General features: G+C 48.0%; 2 protein-coding genes across 2 annotated transcripts; one reads left to right on the top strand and one right to left on the bottom strand.

Annotated features, from left to right (window-relative positions):
- Positions 1-12,442: 12,442 nt before the first annotated feature.
- LOC119275805 (rhomboid-like protein 14, mitochondrial) lies at positions 12,443-14,901 on the top strand. Its single transcript, XM_037556723.1, has 2 exons — positions 12,443-12,732; positions 13,836-14,901. Exons 1-2 carry the CDS (start codon positions 12,508-12,510, stop codon positions 14,610-14,612), a joined length of 1,002 nt encoding a protein of 333 aa, XP_037412620.1. The 5' UTR covers positions 12,443-12,507; the 3' UTR covers positions 14,613-14,901.
- Positions 14,902-15,229: 328 nt separating this feature from the next.
- LOC119275804 lies at positions 15,230-16,186 on the bottom strand. The gene is made up of 2 exons (XM_037556722.1): positions 15,984-16,186; positions 15,230-15,851 (listed from the first exon to the last, which is right to left on the bottom strand). Exons 1-2 carry the CDS (start codon positions 16,152-16,154, stop codon positions 15,441-15,443), a joined length of 582 nt encoding a protein of 193 aa, XP_037412619.1. The 5' UTR covers positions 16,155-16,186; the 3' UTR covers positions 15,230-15,440.
- Between the last annotated feature and the right edge of the window lie 2,530 nt (positions 16,187-18,716).

Raw genomic sequence — 18,716 nt, 5'->3', positions numbered from 1 at the left:
CCACCCCCTTAATTAATTATGATTAGTTTTATTAATCTGTTAATTAAAATGTGTCACTGACCAGTGGGACCCACTGGTCAGGTTGACCAGTCAACTCTGTTGACTGCTGATGTCAGCATGACATCATGCTGACGTCATAAATCCATTTTTCGAATTAATTAAATAAATAATTAAATTCCAAAATTGTTAAAATCTTTTAAAAATCATATCTTTTAATCCGTAACTCGGATTAAAATTTTTTCAACATGAAAGTTGCTCAGAACGACGAGACGATTCCGGATACGCAGTCCGTTCGTCCGCCACACACCCCTAACCTATCGAACTCGCAACTTTTCTCCTCCGGTTCATCTGTCCGAAAACACGAAACACCGGGAATACTTTCCCGGATGATTCCCCCCTTAACCAGTACCACCTCATACCACGTTAGGGCACGCCTAGCATCGCTTCTTGGCATGTCATGCATCGATATGCATCTGTTTACTTGGTATTCATTGTTCTTCCCCCACTTCTCTCCGGTAGACTACGAGACCGACGCTGCTGCTGCCCAGTTCATCTACGGAGTTGACGACCCCTCTCTCTTGCCAGAGCAACCAGGCAAGCCCCCCCCTTGATCACCAGATATCGCCTATTCTACTCTATACTGCTTGCATTAGAGTAGTGTAGCATGTTACTGCTTTCCGTTGATCCTATTCTGATGCATAGCCTGACATTGTTGCTACACCTGTTGATACCTTGCCTGCAATCCTAAATGCTTAGTATAGGATGCTAGTTTATCATCATTGGCCCTACATTCTTGTCAGTCTGCCTTGCTATACTATCGGGCCGTGATCACCTGGGAGGTGATCACGGGTATATACTATACATACATACATACTATACAGATGGTGACTAAAGTCGGGTCAGCTCGAAGAGTACCCGCGAGTGATTCACGGATTGGGGGCTGAAAGGACCTTTGTCCCGACGGCCCTCTGTGTGGATCTTTGTGGCGGAGCGACAGGGCAGGTTGAGACCGCCTAGGAGAGAGGTGGGCCTGGCCCTGGTCGGCGTCCGCGGTTGCTTCATAATAACACGCTTAACGAGATCTTGGTATTTGATCTGAGTCTGGCTACGAGCCTATACGCACTAACCATCTACGTGGGAGTAGTTATGGGTATCCCGACGTCGTGGTATCAGCCGAAGCACTTCAGACGTCAGCGACGGAGCGGCGCGCGCCGGTTTGGAACGTAAGCCTGCTCTTGTATTAAGGGGGCTAGTTCTGCTTCCGGCCGCCCTCGCAACGTGCAGGTGTGCTATGGGCGATGGGCCCAGACCCCTGTGCGCTTAGGTTTAGACCGGCGTGCTGGCCTCTCTGTTTTGCCTAGGTGGGAATGCGACGTGTTGATCTTCCGAGGCCGGACATGACCCAGGAAAGTGTGTCCGGCCAAATGGGATCAAGCGTGTTGGGTTATGTGGTGCACCCCTGCAGGGAAGTTAATCTATTCGAATAGCCGTGATCTTCGGTAACAGGACGACTTGGAGTTGTACCTTGACCTTATGACAACTAGAACCGGATACTTAATAAAACACACCCTTCCAAGTGCCAGATACAACCGGTGGTCGCTCTCCCTCAGGGATACGAGGGGAGGATCGCCGGGTAGGATATGCTATGCGATGCTACTTGGAGGACTTCGACCTACCCTCTTCTGCCTGTTGCAAGACGAAGGTGACCAGAAGCATAGTCTTCGATAGGACTAGCTATCCCCCTCTTATTCTGGCATTCTGCAGTTCAGTCCACTGATATGGCCCTTTACACATATACCCATGCATATGTAGTGTAGTTCCTTGCTTGCGAGTACTTTGGATGAGTACTCACGGTTGCTTTCTCCCCCCTTTTCCCCCTTTCTTTCGTTCTGGTTGTCGCGACCAGATACTGGAGTCCAGGAGCCAGACGCCACCGTCGACGACGACCCCTACTACACCGGAGGTGCCTACTACTACGTGCAGCCCGCTGGCGACGACCAGGAGTAGTTAGGAGGATCCCAGGCAGGAGGCCTGCGCCTCTTTCGATCTGTATCCCAGTTTGTGCTAGCCATCTTATGGCAACTTGTTTAACTTATGTCTGTACTCAGATATTGTTGCTTCCGCTGACTCGTCTATGATCGAGCACTTGTATTCGAGCCCTCGAGGCCCCTGGCTTGTATTATGATGCTTGTATGACTTATTTTATTTGTAGAGTTGTGTTGTGATATCTTCCCGTGAGTCCCTGATCTTGATCGTACACATTTGCGTGCATGATTAGTGTACGATTGAATCGGGGGCGTCACATATCGTCATTGAAGCCTGGTTCAGGGGCTACTGAGGGAGTCCTGGACTAGGGGGTGTCCGGACAGCCGGACTATCATCGTCCGCCGGACTCCAAGACTACGAAGATACAAGATTGAAGACTCCGTCCCGTGTCCGGATGGGACTTTCCTTGGCGTGGAAGGCAAGCTTGGCAATACGGATATGTAGATCTCCTACCATTGTAACCGACTCTGTGTAACCCTAGCCTCCTCCGGTGTCTATATAAACCGGAAGGCTTTAGTCCGTAGGACAACATACATTACAACAATCATACCATAGGCTAGCTTTAGGGTTTAGCCTCCTTGATCTCGTGGTAGATCCACTCTTGTACTACCTATATCATCAATATTAATCAAGCAGGACGTAGGGTTTTACCTCCATCGAGAGGGCCCGAACCTGGGTAAAACATCGTGTCCCTTGTCTCCTGTTACCATCCGCCTAGACGCACAGTTCGGGACCCCCTACCCGAGATCCGCCGGTTTTGACACCGACACCCCGCCAAGCCAAGTTTCAAACAAACTGAATGGGAAGATGGGCTAGCCAGCCCTAATGAACAGGTCGTGAATGATGACTCAGAGGACATCAACTACATGCCTCTCTCCGAGGATGAGGTGAGCCTCGGCGACGAAGAACTCATCGTGCCAGAGGATCCCGTCGAGCAGGAGCGTTTCAAGCGGCGCCTTATAGCCACGAGAAAGAGCCTGAAAAAGAAGCAGCAGCAGCTTCAAGCTGATCAAGACCTGCTCACTGATAGATGGGCTGAGGTCCTGGCAGCCGAGGAATATGGACTCGAACACCCAACCAAAAGTTACCCGAAGCGCAAATTGCTACCTCAATTTGACGACGAGGCGCTGGAGCCAGCACTGCTAGCATATAATGCGGCAGACCGACCACCGCGTGGTCGATACAAAGCGGCAATTCAGCCCGAACACCAGCTAGCACCACATCGCCGAACAAATAGAAACACAACAACTCGGGGATACACACATGACCTGCGGTACGACTTGGAGAACAGAGCAGGCCAGACCAGATCGATCTACGGATCACGGGGGTGCGCCCAATGCGCAACGACGACCAACACGCCGGTCATAATAAACACACACCTGTCCGGGCCGAATACCGCAGACCGGCTCCATCCGAGCTGTGTCGCGACATAGCCCGGCACAGAGGCGCCGCACACCCCCTATGCTTCACCGATGAAGTGATGGAACATGAATTCCTAGAAGGGTTCAAACCCCTAAACATCGAATCATATGATGGAACAACAGACCCCGCGGTATGGATCGAGGACTTCCTTCTCCATATACATATGGCCCGCGGTGATGATCTCCATGCCATCAAGTACCTCCCGCTAAAACTTAAGGGACCAGCTCGGCGCTGGTTCAACAGTCTGCCCGAAAACTCTATCGGTAGTTGGGAGAACCTGGAAGACGCATTCCTTGACAACTTCCAAGGCACCTACGTCCGACCTCCAGACGCCGATGACTTAAGTCATATAATCCAACAGCCCAGAGAGTCAGCCAGGAAATTCTGGAGTCGGTTCTTAACTAAAAAGAACCAAATCATCGACTATCCGGATGCCGAAGCCCTAGCGGCCTTTAAGCATAACATCCGCGACGAGTGGCTCGCCCGACACCTTGGTCAAGAGAAGTCGAAGTCCATGGCATCCCTCACGACGCTCATGGCCCGCTTTTGCACGGGCGAGGATAGCTGGCTAGCTCGTAGCAACAGCACCTCAAGTGAGCCTGCCACTTCCAAAGCCAGAGACAGTAATGGCAAGTCCCGACGCAGTAAACAAAAACGTCGAAATAATGGCGATAACTCTGAAGACACGACCGTCAATGCCGGATTCAGTGGCTCCAAGTCTGGTCAGCAGAAAAAGTCATTTAATAGAAACAACCCGGGCCCGTCCAGCCTGGACCGCATACTCGATCGTCCATGCCAAATCCATGGCGCCACCGACAAACCAGCAAATCATACCAACAGAGAATGCTGGGTTTTTAAACAGGCCGGCAAGTTAAACGCTGAAAACAGAGAAAAGGGATCGCAAAGCGACGATGACGAGGAACCCCGGCCACCGAACACAGGGGGGCAGAAGAAGTTTCCTCCCTAAGTTAAAACGGTGAATATGATATATGCTACCCATATCCCCAAAAGGGAGCGAAAGCATGCACGAAGGGAAGTCTATGCGATGGAACCAGTCGCCCCAAAATACAACCCATGGTCCTCCTATCTGATCACTTTTGATCGACGCGACCATCCGACTAGTATCCATCATGGCGGTTCAGCCGCACTGGTACTAGACCCTATTATCGACGGATTCCACCTCACACGCGTCCTCATGGACGATGGTAGCAGCCTGAACCTTCTCTATCAGGATAAAGTGTGCAAAATGGGTATTGATCCCTCAAGGATCAAGCCCACGAAAACCACCTTTAAAGGTGTCATACCGGGCGTAGAGGCCCGCTGTACGGGCTCAATCACACTGGAAGTGGTCTTCGGATCCTCGGATAATTTCCGAAGCGAAGAATTAATCTTCGACATCATCCCCTTTCGCAGCGGTTATCACGCACTACTTGGACGAACCGCATTTGCTCGTTTCAATGCAGTGCCGCACTATGCGTACCTTAAGCCCAAGATGCCCGGTCCTCGCGGTGTCATAACAGTTAATGGAAACATGGAGAGCTCCCTTCGTACAGAGGAGCACACCGCGGCCCTTGCATCAGAAGTACAGAATAGCCTTCTTAGGCAAAGCCTCAATTCGGCAATAAAGCTCTCGGACACCATCAAGCGAGTCCGAGCTACTCTGCAACAGGACCGTCCGGCTCATCCAGAGCTCTGCTAGCAATTCGGCCTCCATCCCAGCCCCAAGAAAGCGGTGAAATTCGTACCGCGCGTACACAACTACGCACTCAAAATACCATGGGAACGGGCGGAGGCACAGCTAGACCGCGGTCCACGATGCGGCTCAACCGCTCCTGGATCCGCATACCTTCACTTTTTTCTCTTTCGTTCGGTTCCTTCTCCTCTCGAGGCCTTTCCTGATAAACCTGCTCATCGGACCCGTAGCGGTATGGATACACCAAGAAAGCTAGGGGCTTGGACGTACAAGGGAATACCCAGGTGGTCTCTGCTAATGATCGTCATACCTATTTTAAATACCCGCACGCAGCTCGCTCTTGGTAATGGCATGTTAAATAGCCTTATTTGCTTATTGCACTACTTGTATACATACGCTTTGACGTATTCATCAAATTACAATGAAAAATAATTGGCAGTGTTTGCTTATTACTTGATTTTTCCTTGTCTAGGTAATTTTTAATTGCACTCGTCCATTCTGGTATGTTTTAATTCGCCAGGGGCTTCATTGTACCCCATAACACGGCAAGAAAGTCCGAACACTTTTACAGTGCAGTTTGGCACCCCGGACTTATAGCATTATATGCATTGGCCCCGAATCATGTCTTTGGTCAACAGTTGGGTTGTCCGGCTCCTGTGCTTGCTACCCTATGTTCCGCTATATCGGCTAGGGTAGTAAAGGGAGAACTACTACGATTGTGTCCCGGTTCTTCCGGATGAGCATCTCAGTAGAGAAAGCCGAAAACTGACTGTCATGATGAGGCGAGAGCTGGTCATGGTGGACAAGTTCACCAAATGGATAGAAGCCAAACCAATCAAAACGGCCGAACCCGGACCCGTGATAGACTTCATATCCGGTGTAGTACACCGTTATGGTGTCCCCCACAACATCATCACCGACAACGGCTCCAATTTCACGGCCGAAGAGGTGAAAACTTGGTGCGGCAAGATGGGCATTAAGCTCGATTACACCTCCGTCTATCACCCTCAAACAAACGGTCAAGTCGAACAAGCCAATGGTCTTATTATGAGTGGCATTAAACCTAGACTAGTGTGATCCTTAAAAGAATCAGACACGCACTGGGCTGAGGAGCTCGACTCCGTACTCTGGGGGCTGCGGACCACGCCAAATCGCACTACCGGATACACACCCTTCTTCATGGTGTACGGCACAGAGGTTGTGCTGCCCTGGGATATTATTCATGACTCACCTCGAGTGCGCATGTACGAAGAGAGAGAGGCCGAGATCGATCGGCAGGACAGCTTAGATGCCCTGGAAGAGGAGTGGACGTTGCAAAAGCCCGTTCCGCATTCTATCAACAACAGGCTCGTAGGTATCAAAGCAGAGAAGTACGGGCTAAGACTTATAATATTGTCGAACTCATTCTACGTCTGCCGGAGAAGAAAAAAGGACAAGCTCAAGCCCAAGTGGGAGGGTCCGTACATTATTGAAAAAGTTCTCACCGGTGGAGCGTACCGACTGCGGGATGCATCCGATAATCACTTCGAGCCGAACCCATGGAACGCAGCCAGACTCCGAAGATTCTACGCCTAGCGCCGAACTCCCCGTTCGTCTCCTTCCCTCTGTTGCTTTTGATTTTCTTTTTAGCCCTCTTCTCGCCTTTCCTTTTTTGAAAAGCTCTAACGCTTTACGGTGGCTCGACTACACACTTGTAACGCACTAATTTTCAAGTATGTGCGCTCATTATACCTGGGGGCTTCTTATACAGAAGCTTAACATAATTATCTTCAGGGCATCAAGCCCACTGCATATGTGTCCTTTCGCCATATGCACCTTTTCTTCGCCATTATATGCATCGATATGACATAAGTTTTGACCAAGCTGGGTTGCCTCGCTCCTGAGCTTATGCCCTACGTTCCCGTTAATACAGCTAGGGCATAAAGGGAGCACCTCTGTGATTGTTACTGCCGGGTACTCCGGACGTGTACCTCAGACTGGGTGAAGCCGAAAGCTAGCATTCTTAAGGGAATATTCGGTCGGTTAACTAAAGATGTTTTTACCTATCACAATATGAACCCCCAGATGTTTCACATACTGCGCCTTTTTGATCGCAGTTCGGACATGCACGTTAATGCATGCGTACCCAGGGAAAGTAACCCTTAACGGAACTATTCTCTCTGGAAGATGTTTCTTACTAACCATGTAATATAACATAGCTAGTTGGGTACTTGTCTGTTCAAGCAATTATGACCCCTACGCCTGGTTTCCACGCGTACCCCAGTTTATATTATCGAGCTGGTATTTGAAAACACTCCGGACTGTCGGGTCCAGAGGCCGAAGCGAAAAGGTCCGCCATGACAAATGTTTTACAATCCGGCTAGGGACAAATATGTCAATTGAAGTACATAGTCATATAGACCCAAATACTTCCTCCTCTATGCCATCCAACAGGCTGTCTAGCCTACAATCCTGTTGGGAATATCTTGCGGCTACTTCTACCTGGTCATATACCAGATTAACGGGGATTTCTTTCCCATCTAACCCTACAGGTCTGACCCGGGCCATATGATTCGGATCGAGCTTGGTATACCGTGTTTTCACCATGGCCCAAGCTTCCCTCACACCTTCTCGACAGGTAGATATCTTCCATAGCCGGAAATGCCGCCGTGCTCCTTTCAAAAGTTGTAGAAGCTCCCCCATACTTCCTGGTAGGGAGGCGGATGGCCACAAGGCCTTGGCAACACTCCGCATGACCTTCCGAACTTGCTCGTGCTATTGGGAAAGCTCTTGTAGCGGATCGCCTGAGGATCCGGGCATATCCTCTCCAGGACGGCCCGTCAGCATACCTACAGACATAACTCTGTTAGTCCTTATCTTTGCCGAACTATGTAAATGTTCGTTTGAGAACATATTGAAAATGTCGCGCCGAAGCCTCTTATCCTTCACGGAGTCAGCCAGCTGGGCCCAAACATCTTTCAATTCTTCACCCAACTGGGTATTAGCATCTTGGATATTGTTATTCTTCTATATGACCCGTGTAAGTACACGCTCACTAGGGGCTTCTTGCCTTTGCGCCTCTTGCTCACCCTCTTGTAGGATTTCCGGATTCTGTTCCGAATTATCTGAGGATTTTTGTCATTAGATATTGTTAGCGTTGCTAGTTCATAAAAACAATTCGTTTTTTCTCAATTCAGGAATACATACCAGTCGATGTCTCTTCGGATCTTGACAGCTTGGCCATAGCGACCGTCAGTTGGGTCCGACACTCTTCTAGATCTTGAGACAACATGTTGTTCTTCTCCGAGAGAACCTATTAGTACAATGATCCTTAAATCAGTTGTACCAATTGCTTCAAGTTTTCAGGGGCTACTGATATACATAATTATCAGATTCTCATACTTACCTGTATATCTTTCAAATATTGGCTCGTGGCTCTAGCAAGCCCATCCTGAGCGGCTCGGATGTACGCATCACGAGTTGAAGGCATTAAAAGCCTCATCTAAAAAACCAGGGTCACGGAGTGCGGCCCGCGGGCGCCGATGATTCATGGTGCTCTCCACTTTAGAATTTGTAACGGACATTTTGTCCGAATCCTCTGTAGGAGGACAGTCCGGTGTTACTCCCATGTTGGCCTCCGTCCTCGAGACCGGGCTTGGGATCCGGCTAGTGGAGGCACGGTTGGCAGGGTCCCCGGACATAGTTCGGCGGATGTTCTTTCTGCTAATACACAACGGATAGTGTCATACTTTAAGACGACGAACCACGGAGCGTATTTAAAACCATACCTCCTTGAGGACGGCTCCGCCATGTTTCTGTTCGCCTTCCTTTTTAAAGGCCTACCCGGCACAGGCGCCCCTTGCTAGCGAGTCGCCTCGGGTTCGGCTTGGTGCGCCGATCGTCTTCCCTTTAGAGCGTAAAAATTGCGCTGTGTGTAAGATGGAGGGAATAAATCTTTTTCGAATGATAAGTCTCTTGTTTACTTACATGCGATACAGGGAGAAGGCCGGGATAGTCAGCAATGATGGCCACCTATGTGCCGTCACAGCTCGCCTGGTGAAACACCCCTTCCACGAGCTCCACGAATACATCCGGATCCTCTTCGAATCCGGGGTCAAGGGCCCGGTTGCGGTCCTCTGGCTGTGGTGTTGGACTGTGGAACTCCCTGATTACTTTTCGCCATTCCTGTTATGAGTAAACGGAAATAAATACTTATAAAAACAAAGGCTCAGGGAATGAATAGAGCAGAGTGATGAATGGCAGCTCACCCAGCTGGGAGGGTTGTACATGGAAAAGCCATCCTGTGGTTTAAAGCGGACAAACTCCTCCCTTTCCCCCTTGTATAAATGCGATTACGGGTTGGCTGTCTAATTATCCAGGCGGTAATGATAGTATCTTGTACCTGAACCGGTGGCTCACTTTTTCTAAGTAATGGGGAAGAGGACTGAAACATGCCACTGAAAGACTCTACTGAGACGGACAGTATTTCCACTAGAGCGGTGGTGGAGTCCGGACCATTTCGGCCGCAGCGGGTGGCGTCGTCGTCTCCATTGAAGTGCCACATGGGATGCCCTCGGTATTGGAGTGGCTGAACTCCCCGCATTATGGATATCGCCATAACCTCGATTATTGACAATCCGGATTGAGCGAGTATTCTTATCTTGCTCATCAATTGAAGGACCTCCCTGCTATCTTCCTCTCTGGGGCTCCAGGGACGCCAGTTAAGGCGTTTTTTCAGCGGAGCATTTGTAAACTTCGGAAGACCCATTCGGATTAGGTCGGGAAGGGAGACGTCCTCAATATAAAACCACTCGGAGGGCCACTCTTCGGGTGCCTTCTTCGGTGTACCGGATAAGTATCCGGTCCCGGCGATGCGCCATATCTCGGCTCCGCCCACTTGGAATATTGATCCCCCTTGATTACGGGGGACGAGGCAGAACAACTTCTTCCACAGCTCAAAATGGGCTTCACAGCCCAAGAATAGCTCGCAAAGAGCGACGTAACCTGCAATGTGTACGATGGAGGCAGGTGTGAAGTTGTGTAGCTGGAGGCCGTAGAACTCCAGAATCCCGTGGAGAAACAGATGGATTGGAAATCCAACACCCTGCAGCAAGTAGGAAACGAGGCATACTCGCTCCCCCTGCATGGGTTGGGAAAGTTCTCCGCCTGCTCCCCGCCATCGAAGGAGGCCAGTCCGGCTCGAACGGTGACTAAATATGCAGGAGGTAGATACCCTTGGGTCTGCAATCACTAATCGACCGTGGGATACGGTACACTTCTCCCAATCGCCCGGCTTGGTGTTGCGAGAGCGGAAGGAAGAGCCGTAGGCGCCGGCCATGTTGGAGTGGTTTTTTCGGGCACGCTCTGATGATACCTCGCTTGGGGAAGATGGTGTGGATCAGATCTGAAGATCCCCGTCTCTTTAATAGACAATTTATTTACATGGCTAGGGTGGCAAATGTAAAAATGCCCCGACTTCTCGCATTCGCTCGACACATGGAGGCTGAGACCGTTGAGGTGCAGAATCCGATGAGCGTAACATTAAATGGGGAACCGGACACTGCCTTTTATAACATGTACTTTGAAGAATTCGAAGAAGGAACTCATCTTGCAATGTCGAAGACAATTTGTGTGTCGGACTCATCGTCATTGAATCCTGGTTCGGGGGAAGCCTGGTTCGGGGGCTACTGAGGGAGTCCTGGATTAGGGGGTCCTCGGACAGCCGGACTATATGCGAATGCCGGACTGTTGGACTGTGAAGATACAAGATAGAAGACTTCGTCCCGTGTCCGGATGGGACTCTCCTTTGCGTGGGAGGCAAGCTTGGCAGTTAGGATATTTGGATTCCTTGTAACCGACCCTGTGTAACCCTAGCCCCCTCCGGTGTCTATATAAATCGGAGGGTTTAATCCGTAGGACAAGGACAATCATAACCATAGGCTAGCTTTTAGGGTTTATCTTCTACGATTTCGTGATAGATCAACTCTTGTAATACTCATATCATCAAGATCAATCAAGCAGGAAGTAGGGTATTACCTCCATCGAGAGGGCCCGAACCTGGGTAAACATTGTGTCCCCCGCCTCCTATTACCATTAGCCTTAGACGCACAGTTCGGGACCCCCTACCTGAGATCCGCCAGTTTTGACACCGACAGCGGCCACATCACCACGCCGTACATCGACATCCATTCCAAGTTTTTGCAACAACAACAATGTTGCGGAGCGGCGGCATCGAAAACTATTGTGTTGGTGCGTGATGTGGCCGAAGTGTTGTTGCAATTCTTGCAGCCAATGTTTTTTTTTAAAATAGACGAAATATGTGTTTGTAATTTTTGCAACAAAGGTTTTGTTGCAGAAAAATAGAAAATAATAGGTTTTGCAACAAAGAACTTGCTGTAGAAAATTAGAAAAAAAAGGTTTCACAATAAAGATCTTGTTGCACGAAATTAGAGAAGGGGAAAAAATTGCGAGAAAACTTTCAATCTATTCATCAACTGTGAAGGTAGTACAAAGAACACTAGAAGTAAAATTTACATCCAGGTCCGTAGACCACCTAGCAATGACTACATGCACTGGAGCGAACCGAAGGCGCACCGCTGTCATCGTCTCTCGCTCATCGGAGTCGGGCAAACACTGCTGTAGTAGACAGTCGGAAAGTCATCGTGCTAAGGCACCATAGGACTAGCGCATCAGAACAGTAACCGTCGCCGATGAAGAGAAACGTAGATCGGAAGTCAAAAAATTAGAGAAGAGGGACTGACGACTTGTGTCACTCAATTGAACGGCTCGCTAGGCGGTGGATCTTTCCCCGGCGCCGGCGCGTAGCACGCCCCATATCTCTACTTCTCTTATACTACTTCAAAAAAAGTAAGGTTTTCATTTCATCTTTCTTCCCACCACCCTTCGTCCAACCTTTCATGCGATAATCAATCACCTTAATTTTCTTACTTTCTAAATCAATTCCACTTTAATTTATTTATCTTCTGAACCAATTCAAATTTAAGTTACTTACCAAATTTCTAATAAAAATATAAGGTAATTCAAGGTTAGAATTTTATGAACATTTATTTACACAATGGCACTATTATTGACAGGTAAATCACAAGCTCTCCCGTTATAACGCACGAGCATTATTCTAGTTTTAATATAAAAAATTGATGGTTAGAATGTAATTGCGCGTCAATGTCCAGAGCGATGTTTTCTTGCGAAAGAATCTATTCTTCTACCATCGAAAAATAAGACGAAGCAGTATATAAGTATTTCTGAATCTGAAGAGAGAAAAGGCCTTCGCCAAGTCATCAGTAAAAAAAAAGCCCTCGCCACAGGCCTGTACGTCTTCCGACCACACCGGTCCATCGATCTCGGCGATGGGGATCGGCATGAGCAGCGGCCGGCAGGACTTCGCCGGCCGGACGCTGCCGCTGTTGGCTGTGCAGATGCTTCTACAGTACGGCCCGGCCGGCGCAAGCCGCCCGCCCCTGACGGCCGCACTGATCGCCGCCAACGCGCTGGTGTACTTCCGGCCGGGCGCCATCGACGCGCACCTCCCCCGGCTCCGGCACGTCATGTTCAACCCCCACCTCATCATCAAGGTACCCACCTACACCACCACGCCTCAACCGGCTGTTTTTTTAGGGCTAGTGGAAGGTGCTCCGCCTTTGCATTATAGATTAGGCATTTACAAGAGAAAAGTCTGAAGCCCTAAGGCAGACAGGGGAAAACAGCACATTTACATAGCTAAATGCCTCGAATAGGCCATATACAAGTATGTTAAGTCAGACCTGACTAAGCAACCGGCTGATTAGATGGCGGAATTATGTGCATGTTATCTTTTCTTTTGCGATGGAATTATGTTTGGATTCAGTTGGCTACTGAACAAATTACATTGAGCACCCTTATCCAGGCGTACAGGGTTGCGGAGTTCAGCACCACATTATGTTGTGCCGATATTTTTGTCTCCGGTTGCCGCATTGTCGGGTTTAGCTAATACTCCCTCCGTTCCTAAAAATAAGTCTTTGTAGAGATTTCACTATGGATTATATACGGAGCAAAATGAGTGAATCTACACTCTAAAATGCATCTATATACATCCGTATGTGGTCCATACTGAAATCTCTACAAAGACTTATATTTAGGAACGGAGGGAGTAAAACTTATGCTTTTGATCTTGCAATTGGGCCAAATTTATAAGATGATTACTGAGCAATGCTGCATAGGAGCAGGATTCCGACCCTAATTATAATTGGGATTCCCTATTGGTAGTATTTGGCAACAATACTCTATTAGAGTTGGTTAATTTTTCTCTTATTTAGTTAAACATAAATCTGTTGAAGCACAGATTGACCCTATGTTTGTATGCAAGCTTAGGGACTCACTTGTCCAGTTGTCTAGATCGTGGATCTAAATGACATTTTCGCACACACAAAAAGGGATCTAAATGACATGATGCGCAAGTTTTGCACCCCATGCCCATGGCTCACTTTACACGCATAGAATCGGTAAAATGCACGCTACACCGTTCACAATGTTGTGCTTCTCCTGTTGCATTGTTTCCCTACCAGCAGGGTGCAGATGTGCTTTGAATGTCGTACTGCAAGTAATTGCAAGTTGTTCTTTTCAGACTTTTCTAAGCATCCTTTCCAGAGTTTTATATATCCACCACTCTCAAAAATAACAGTTATGAACATTGTTGCAGTTCGGCGACCTGAGACGTTTCTTCCTCTCAGCTTTCTACCACTTGAGTGAAGGTCACTTCTTCATGAACATGGCTTCTCTCTTGCGCACGGGGGCAAAGCTTGAAACATCAATGGGCAGTCCTGAGTTTGCTTGCATGGTGGTTTCCTTGCTTGGCCTTTCTCAGGGCTTCACATTGCTCTTGTCTAAAGGTTTGCTTTCGCTTGGCAACGACATTGCATATTATCAGTATTCTGCTGGATTTAGTGGAGTGCTGCTTGGCATGAATGTTGTGCTGAATGCCCGAGAAGGCGATGTTGTCTGGCATGGGGTGACCGTTCCTGCAAAGTATGCGGCATTGCTTGAACTACTATTCATCCATGCTTTCAATCCGGAGGCACACTTGATTTGCAATGTTGGTGGGATACTTGCTGGCCTGGCCTACCTTTTGCTGAGGCACGGTCCAGAACGGCTCGCTCCTATGTTTTCAGACATTGCATACGCTGTGAGTCAGCCGGCGAGATTTGCTAAGAAACTTCTGAGGTCAGCAGCACATGGTCGGGGGAGCAGTGTCCGGCACCATGTTGCACCGGCGCAAGAAGAGGTTGGGCAAGGTATGCGGTGGAGATGCATAACATGTTCTTGTGACAACTCGCGTCACGCAGATGTCTGCGAGATGTGCAGCACTCCGCACCCGGACCATGCCTTTTCCCGCAGACGGCATCTCCAAGACGGTGGAAACAAGGAGCTCTCAGTCGAGGAGATCCGCCATAGGAGGCTCGAAAGATTTGGAGGATGATGTAGTCTGCACCAACGCAATGTCCATAGGGAAGTAGCAGTGCAATGTCCAAGTAGCCCGCCCGGAGAATGGCATCTGCCCGATTTGTGCTAGATAGTTTAGTGATTCTTCGTTCTAGCATTAGTATTAGTTATATGTGGAATGCTTTACGTAATCGAAATTGGTCTTAATCACCGTTTGACGGCCCGAGTACTGGTACTGATATAGTTATGTTCTTTAGCTTGAATCTTTGACAACCAGAAAGCAGTTTCCTGGTGATGATTTAAATTGGTGTTTAGGTGGATAGCTGCAGATTAGACACCTGTTGTGCTTTACACAGGTTTTGTTTATATGCATTGCCTGTGAGAGGAGCACTGAATCACTTCTCACCTATCTGTCCGATGTGTGAGACCTTTCCGTCTAGTGGAAAGATTCGATTCAGCCTGCCTGCCAGACAATCTGTTTTCCATCATGCAGATATAGGGATCGATCTCTCGTCCCATCATCAGAAAAGCAAATCAACGGGAATTCTAATTTTTGCGTGTGCTTGCCTGAAAGCACTTGCATAGCATCTCTCAGTGCCAATTCTGTCATCTGATTCGATTCGACAGAGAGGCACTTTGATGGGAGTTAAGCGACACGACATGGATTCCGGCTATGGTTTCATGGTTTGGAACTCATGAACTTGCACAATTTTGTACTACTGCTACAAAGCTTCGAGTTGGTACGTATATTACCCGGGGAAACTCGTACGCGTCCCAAAGGGGGCAATGTCTCGTCGTACAATTTTAGTATCACACCCAAAACAGAAACAGGGATAGCATCCGAGAAGAGAAAAAAGCAGGCTCCCTACTTGTGCGTGTTGCATTCTTGGCTGTAGAAATCGTTGCGTTCGATCAGGGATCTGGTCCCTGCCGCGATCGCCTTCCTTGAGGGGGGCCTGATTGCCTTCGCCGTCACTGGCATCGGCACGTTCACCGGTGTGCCATGTTCGTCGCTGGCGGTGCCGCTCCCCCTCCTGCTCCGCCGGATCGGGTGGCTCGTCCAGCAGGAGAGGCGGCTTCTGGGGGAAGACAAAGACGATGATAGCCTGTCTCGGATGGTCTTGGCGATCTCGCCCTTCTTCTTGTCCTTGCTCGTGCTATTATTGTCCCCTTCGGTGGCCGGCGGCGCGCTGGGAGCGGGCGGCTGCGGCGGAGGACGCCGTCGGCGGAGAAGCCCCGTGCGAACGCCTTCCTCCTCATCTCCACCCTCTCGCGCCTGTCAAGAGAGGAAAGCAACACCGGAATCACCCCAGCTACCTTGGTCGATGGGCGCACGCCGGCGAGTAAATAAAGTCAAAAATGACCAAGCGTGCGTATGAGGAGATGAGAGGGTGGTGGCGGTGCGAACCTGAGCCAGGATGGACGAGGGATGGATGGGAGGAGTTTGCTGCCGCAGAGAGGAACCGGTAAGGTGCGGTGCGGTGCCGGTGGGCGCCTTCTCCTTGAAATCAGAGGGGAGGTCCGCAATTCCGCCTCCCCTTTTCAGGCGTTGTTTCCACATCTGAAAGTCCAGCCTCATTCGAAACTCTGAATTTGGTCGGTTGTATTGTACTACTCTCTTGGTCCCAAAAGAAGTGTCCCTAATTTAAGTATAAACATAAAAATGGAGCATTCTACTTCAATGAAGTAAATACTCTAATTTGAGAATACTGAGCTCTATTGATTGGAATAGGCCATGCGGTTGAAGAAAGTCCCATGGGTTTGGTTGTTCGCTGGAAAAACTTTTTCTTCCAAATAAATTTTACGAATATGCCTTTTTGATGACCCTATGTGAAACTCATAGACTCTAGTAATCATGCACGTGCAATGCAGCGCCTTATAAATATAGAAATGACTATGTGATTCCTATATTTAACCCAATGATTAAGGGCTAAAAATATTCAATCTACGTTAATATGATGCTCACCCACAAACAACCACTCTAAAAGTATTATACATTTTCTTAGGAACTTTTTTACATTCAAGTTTTATAATAACTTGAAATCAATGTGTTTATGCAAGTTCAGACTATCTTATACTCATTGTTGAGGAAATCGTTAACTGGTAGCTGCTCGGTTGGCTAGCGAGTAGGGGATTAATCGACTAATCGGCAAGTTAATCGGCCATTTAATCAATTAATCGGACGATTTTTTGGTTTATTGGCTACTCGGTGACCCTATAAGTAGGGATTAATCGGCAAGTTAACTGGTTAATCGGATGAATTCTTGAACGGGGCTTATACTCATAATTACAATAAAGCCTTCGATCCATTTTATCAGTAAAGATGACTATCTTATACTCATAATTACAGTAAAGTCTTCGATCCAATTTATCACTAAAGATCCTTTGAGACCTAGGAAATAGCTTTTGTACTTACAAACTTGATTTGTCTAAAGCCTTTGACCTTGCGGATTGGGATTTTTTAAGGCAAGCGGTGGAAAAGTTAGGCTCCGCTCACCAAATCATACTGTGGATAATGACATATGTGATCTTTCTAAGATAGTTCATGAAATTCAATGGAGCTATCTTTGATCTGTTTGCACCGATGTGTGGGTTCCGGCAAAGTGATCCCATATCCATGTTCTTATTCTTATTTGTGGTTGATGGTTTGTCTGTGCTGCTCAGACAGGGTGAAGAAACATGTGCTTTTGATCCACTAAAAATCTGTTGGAGAGCTCTTAGTGTTTCCCACCTCTTTGCCGATGACACTAGGTTGTTCTTGAAGGTGAACCCATATCAAGCAAATTACATAGACTTATTGCTAGCCATGCTCACACGAACGACTAGTTAGTATATTAATCCTCATAAATGGTCAATACAATTTGCTGAGAAGTGCCCCATGGCTATGGGGCAAGAAGCCAGACATGTTCTAGACAATGTGAGTACTGAATTTGAATCAAAGTATCTTGGTCTCCCCACTCCAGGGGGCAAGATGCACAAAGGTAAATTTTAAAATTTGCAAGTACACCAACGTAGCTTGATATGGGGGTAGTATCTCTCAGGCCTAAAGAGACCTTGATTCAATCAGTTGCACAAGCGACCACAACATATATTATGAGTGTGTTCAAACAGCTGATGTCAGTGAGTCATGATTTAACAAGATTAGTTTGGAATTTTTGATGGGACTCAAAGAATGGTAAGTGAAAGGTGCATTGGAGGGCGTGGGCGAAAATTATTGAGTCAAAATAGTGAGATGGTCTAGGTTGCTGGGACTTTCATCTCTTCGACCAAGCATTGCTTTTTTTTATAGAACGTCAGCTTTATTAAACACTTAGACAAAGTTACAAAGGGTCTCTCGGATACACTCCAGAGTAGAATGGAAAACAACAACACTAGACAAATTTTTACAAGATTTAGCTAACAGATGAGCAGCTATATTCACTTGCCGACGAACATGCTTGAACACCACAGACACAAAGCTCCTTGAAGCAAACTTTATATCATTGACCACGGTACCAATTGAGGAACGGTCAGAGATACTTGAATTAATCCTAGTAACCAGCGACTGGCAAGCTAAGGCAAATACCACCTTGGAGAATTGCTCTTCTCGGGCCAGATATACAACTCTTCGTAAAGCCAGAGCCTCCGCAAGTTCAGGCTTCAATGCCCCATGGATAAGTTCAGTACATGCTACCATACATGCTCCTTCATGGTTCAGGGCCACCACACCAGCCCCTGACATATCAATTTCTGAAAAAATTACAGCGTCTGAATTGATGACAATCACACCTGGCGGCGGCGGAGTCCACATAGTGTTGGATGAGGAAGACTCACGCCTGATCCAGGTACATGATTGAAAAGGTGCTGCAATATCAGATTAGTGTAAGCACGGATTTTCTCCATTGTATGACGAGGATTAGGTATTTCCGGTGAGTGTCGCGCGTCATTACGTGCTTCCCAAATATACCAAAAGGACACAGCCAGAATTGTGATTTCCTTATCCGAAGATCTGTCAAGGAATTCAAATAGCCACTGCTTAGTATTTCTGAAAGAAGAACGACATAGTTGGATATCTGGCATTCCTTGATCGCATCCCATATGGCCCTTGCACGCGGACAGAATAGAAATGCATGCTCCACACTCTCCAGACGACCACAGAAAC

This window comes from Triticum dicoccoides, chromosome 3B, assembly GCF_002162155.2.
Source record: "Triticum dicoccoides isolate Atlit2015 ecotype Zavitan chromosome 3B, WEW_v2.0, whole genome shotgun sequence".
Classification (NCBI taxonomy): domain Eukaryota; kingdom Viridiplantae; phylum Streptophyta; class Magnoliopsida; order Poales; family Poaceae; genus Triticum; species Triticum dicoccoides.
This window is presented reverse-complemented; position numbering and strand designations above follow the sequence as displayed.

Coding starts and splice junctions, on each gene's coding strand:
- LOC119275805 (XM_037556723.1), top strand. CDS start 12,508: ATGGGGATCGGCATGAGCAGCGGCCGGCAGGACTTCGCCGGCCGGACG. Junction 12,733..13,835: donor ACCCCCACCTCATCATCAAG/GTACCCACCTAC, acceptor ACATTGTTGCAG/TTCGGCGACCTGAGACGTTT.
- LOC119275804 (XM_037556722.1), bottom strand. CDS start 16,154: ATGAGGCTGGACTTTCAGATGTGGAAACAACGCCTGAAAAGGGGAGGC. Junction 15,852..15,983: donor CCTCGTCCATCCTGGCTCAG/GTTCGCACCGCC, acceptor CTCTCTTGACAG/GCGCGAGAGGGTGGAGATGA.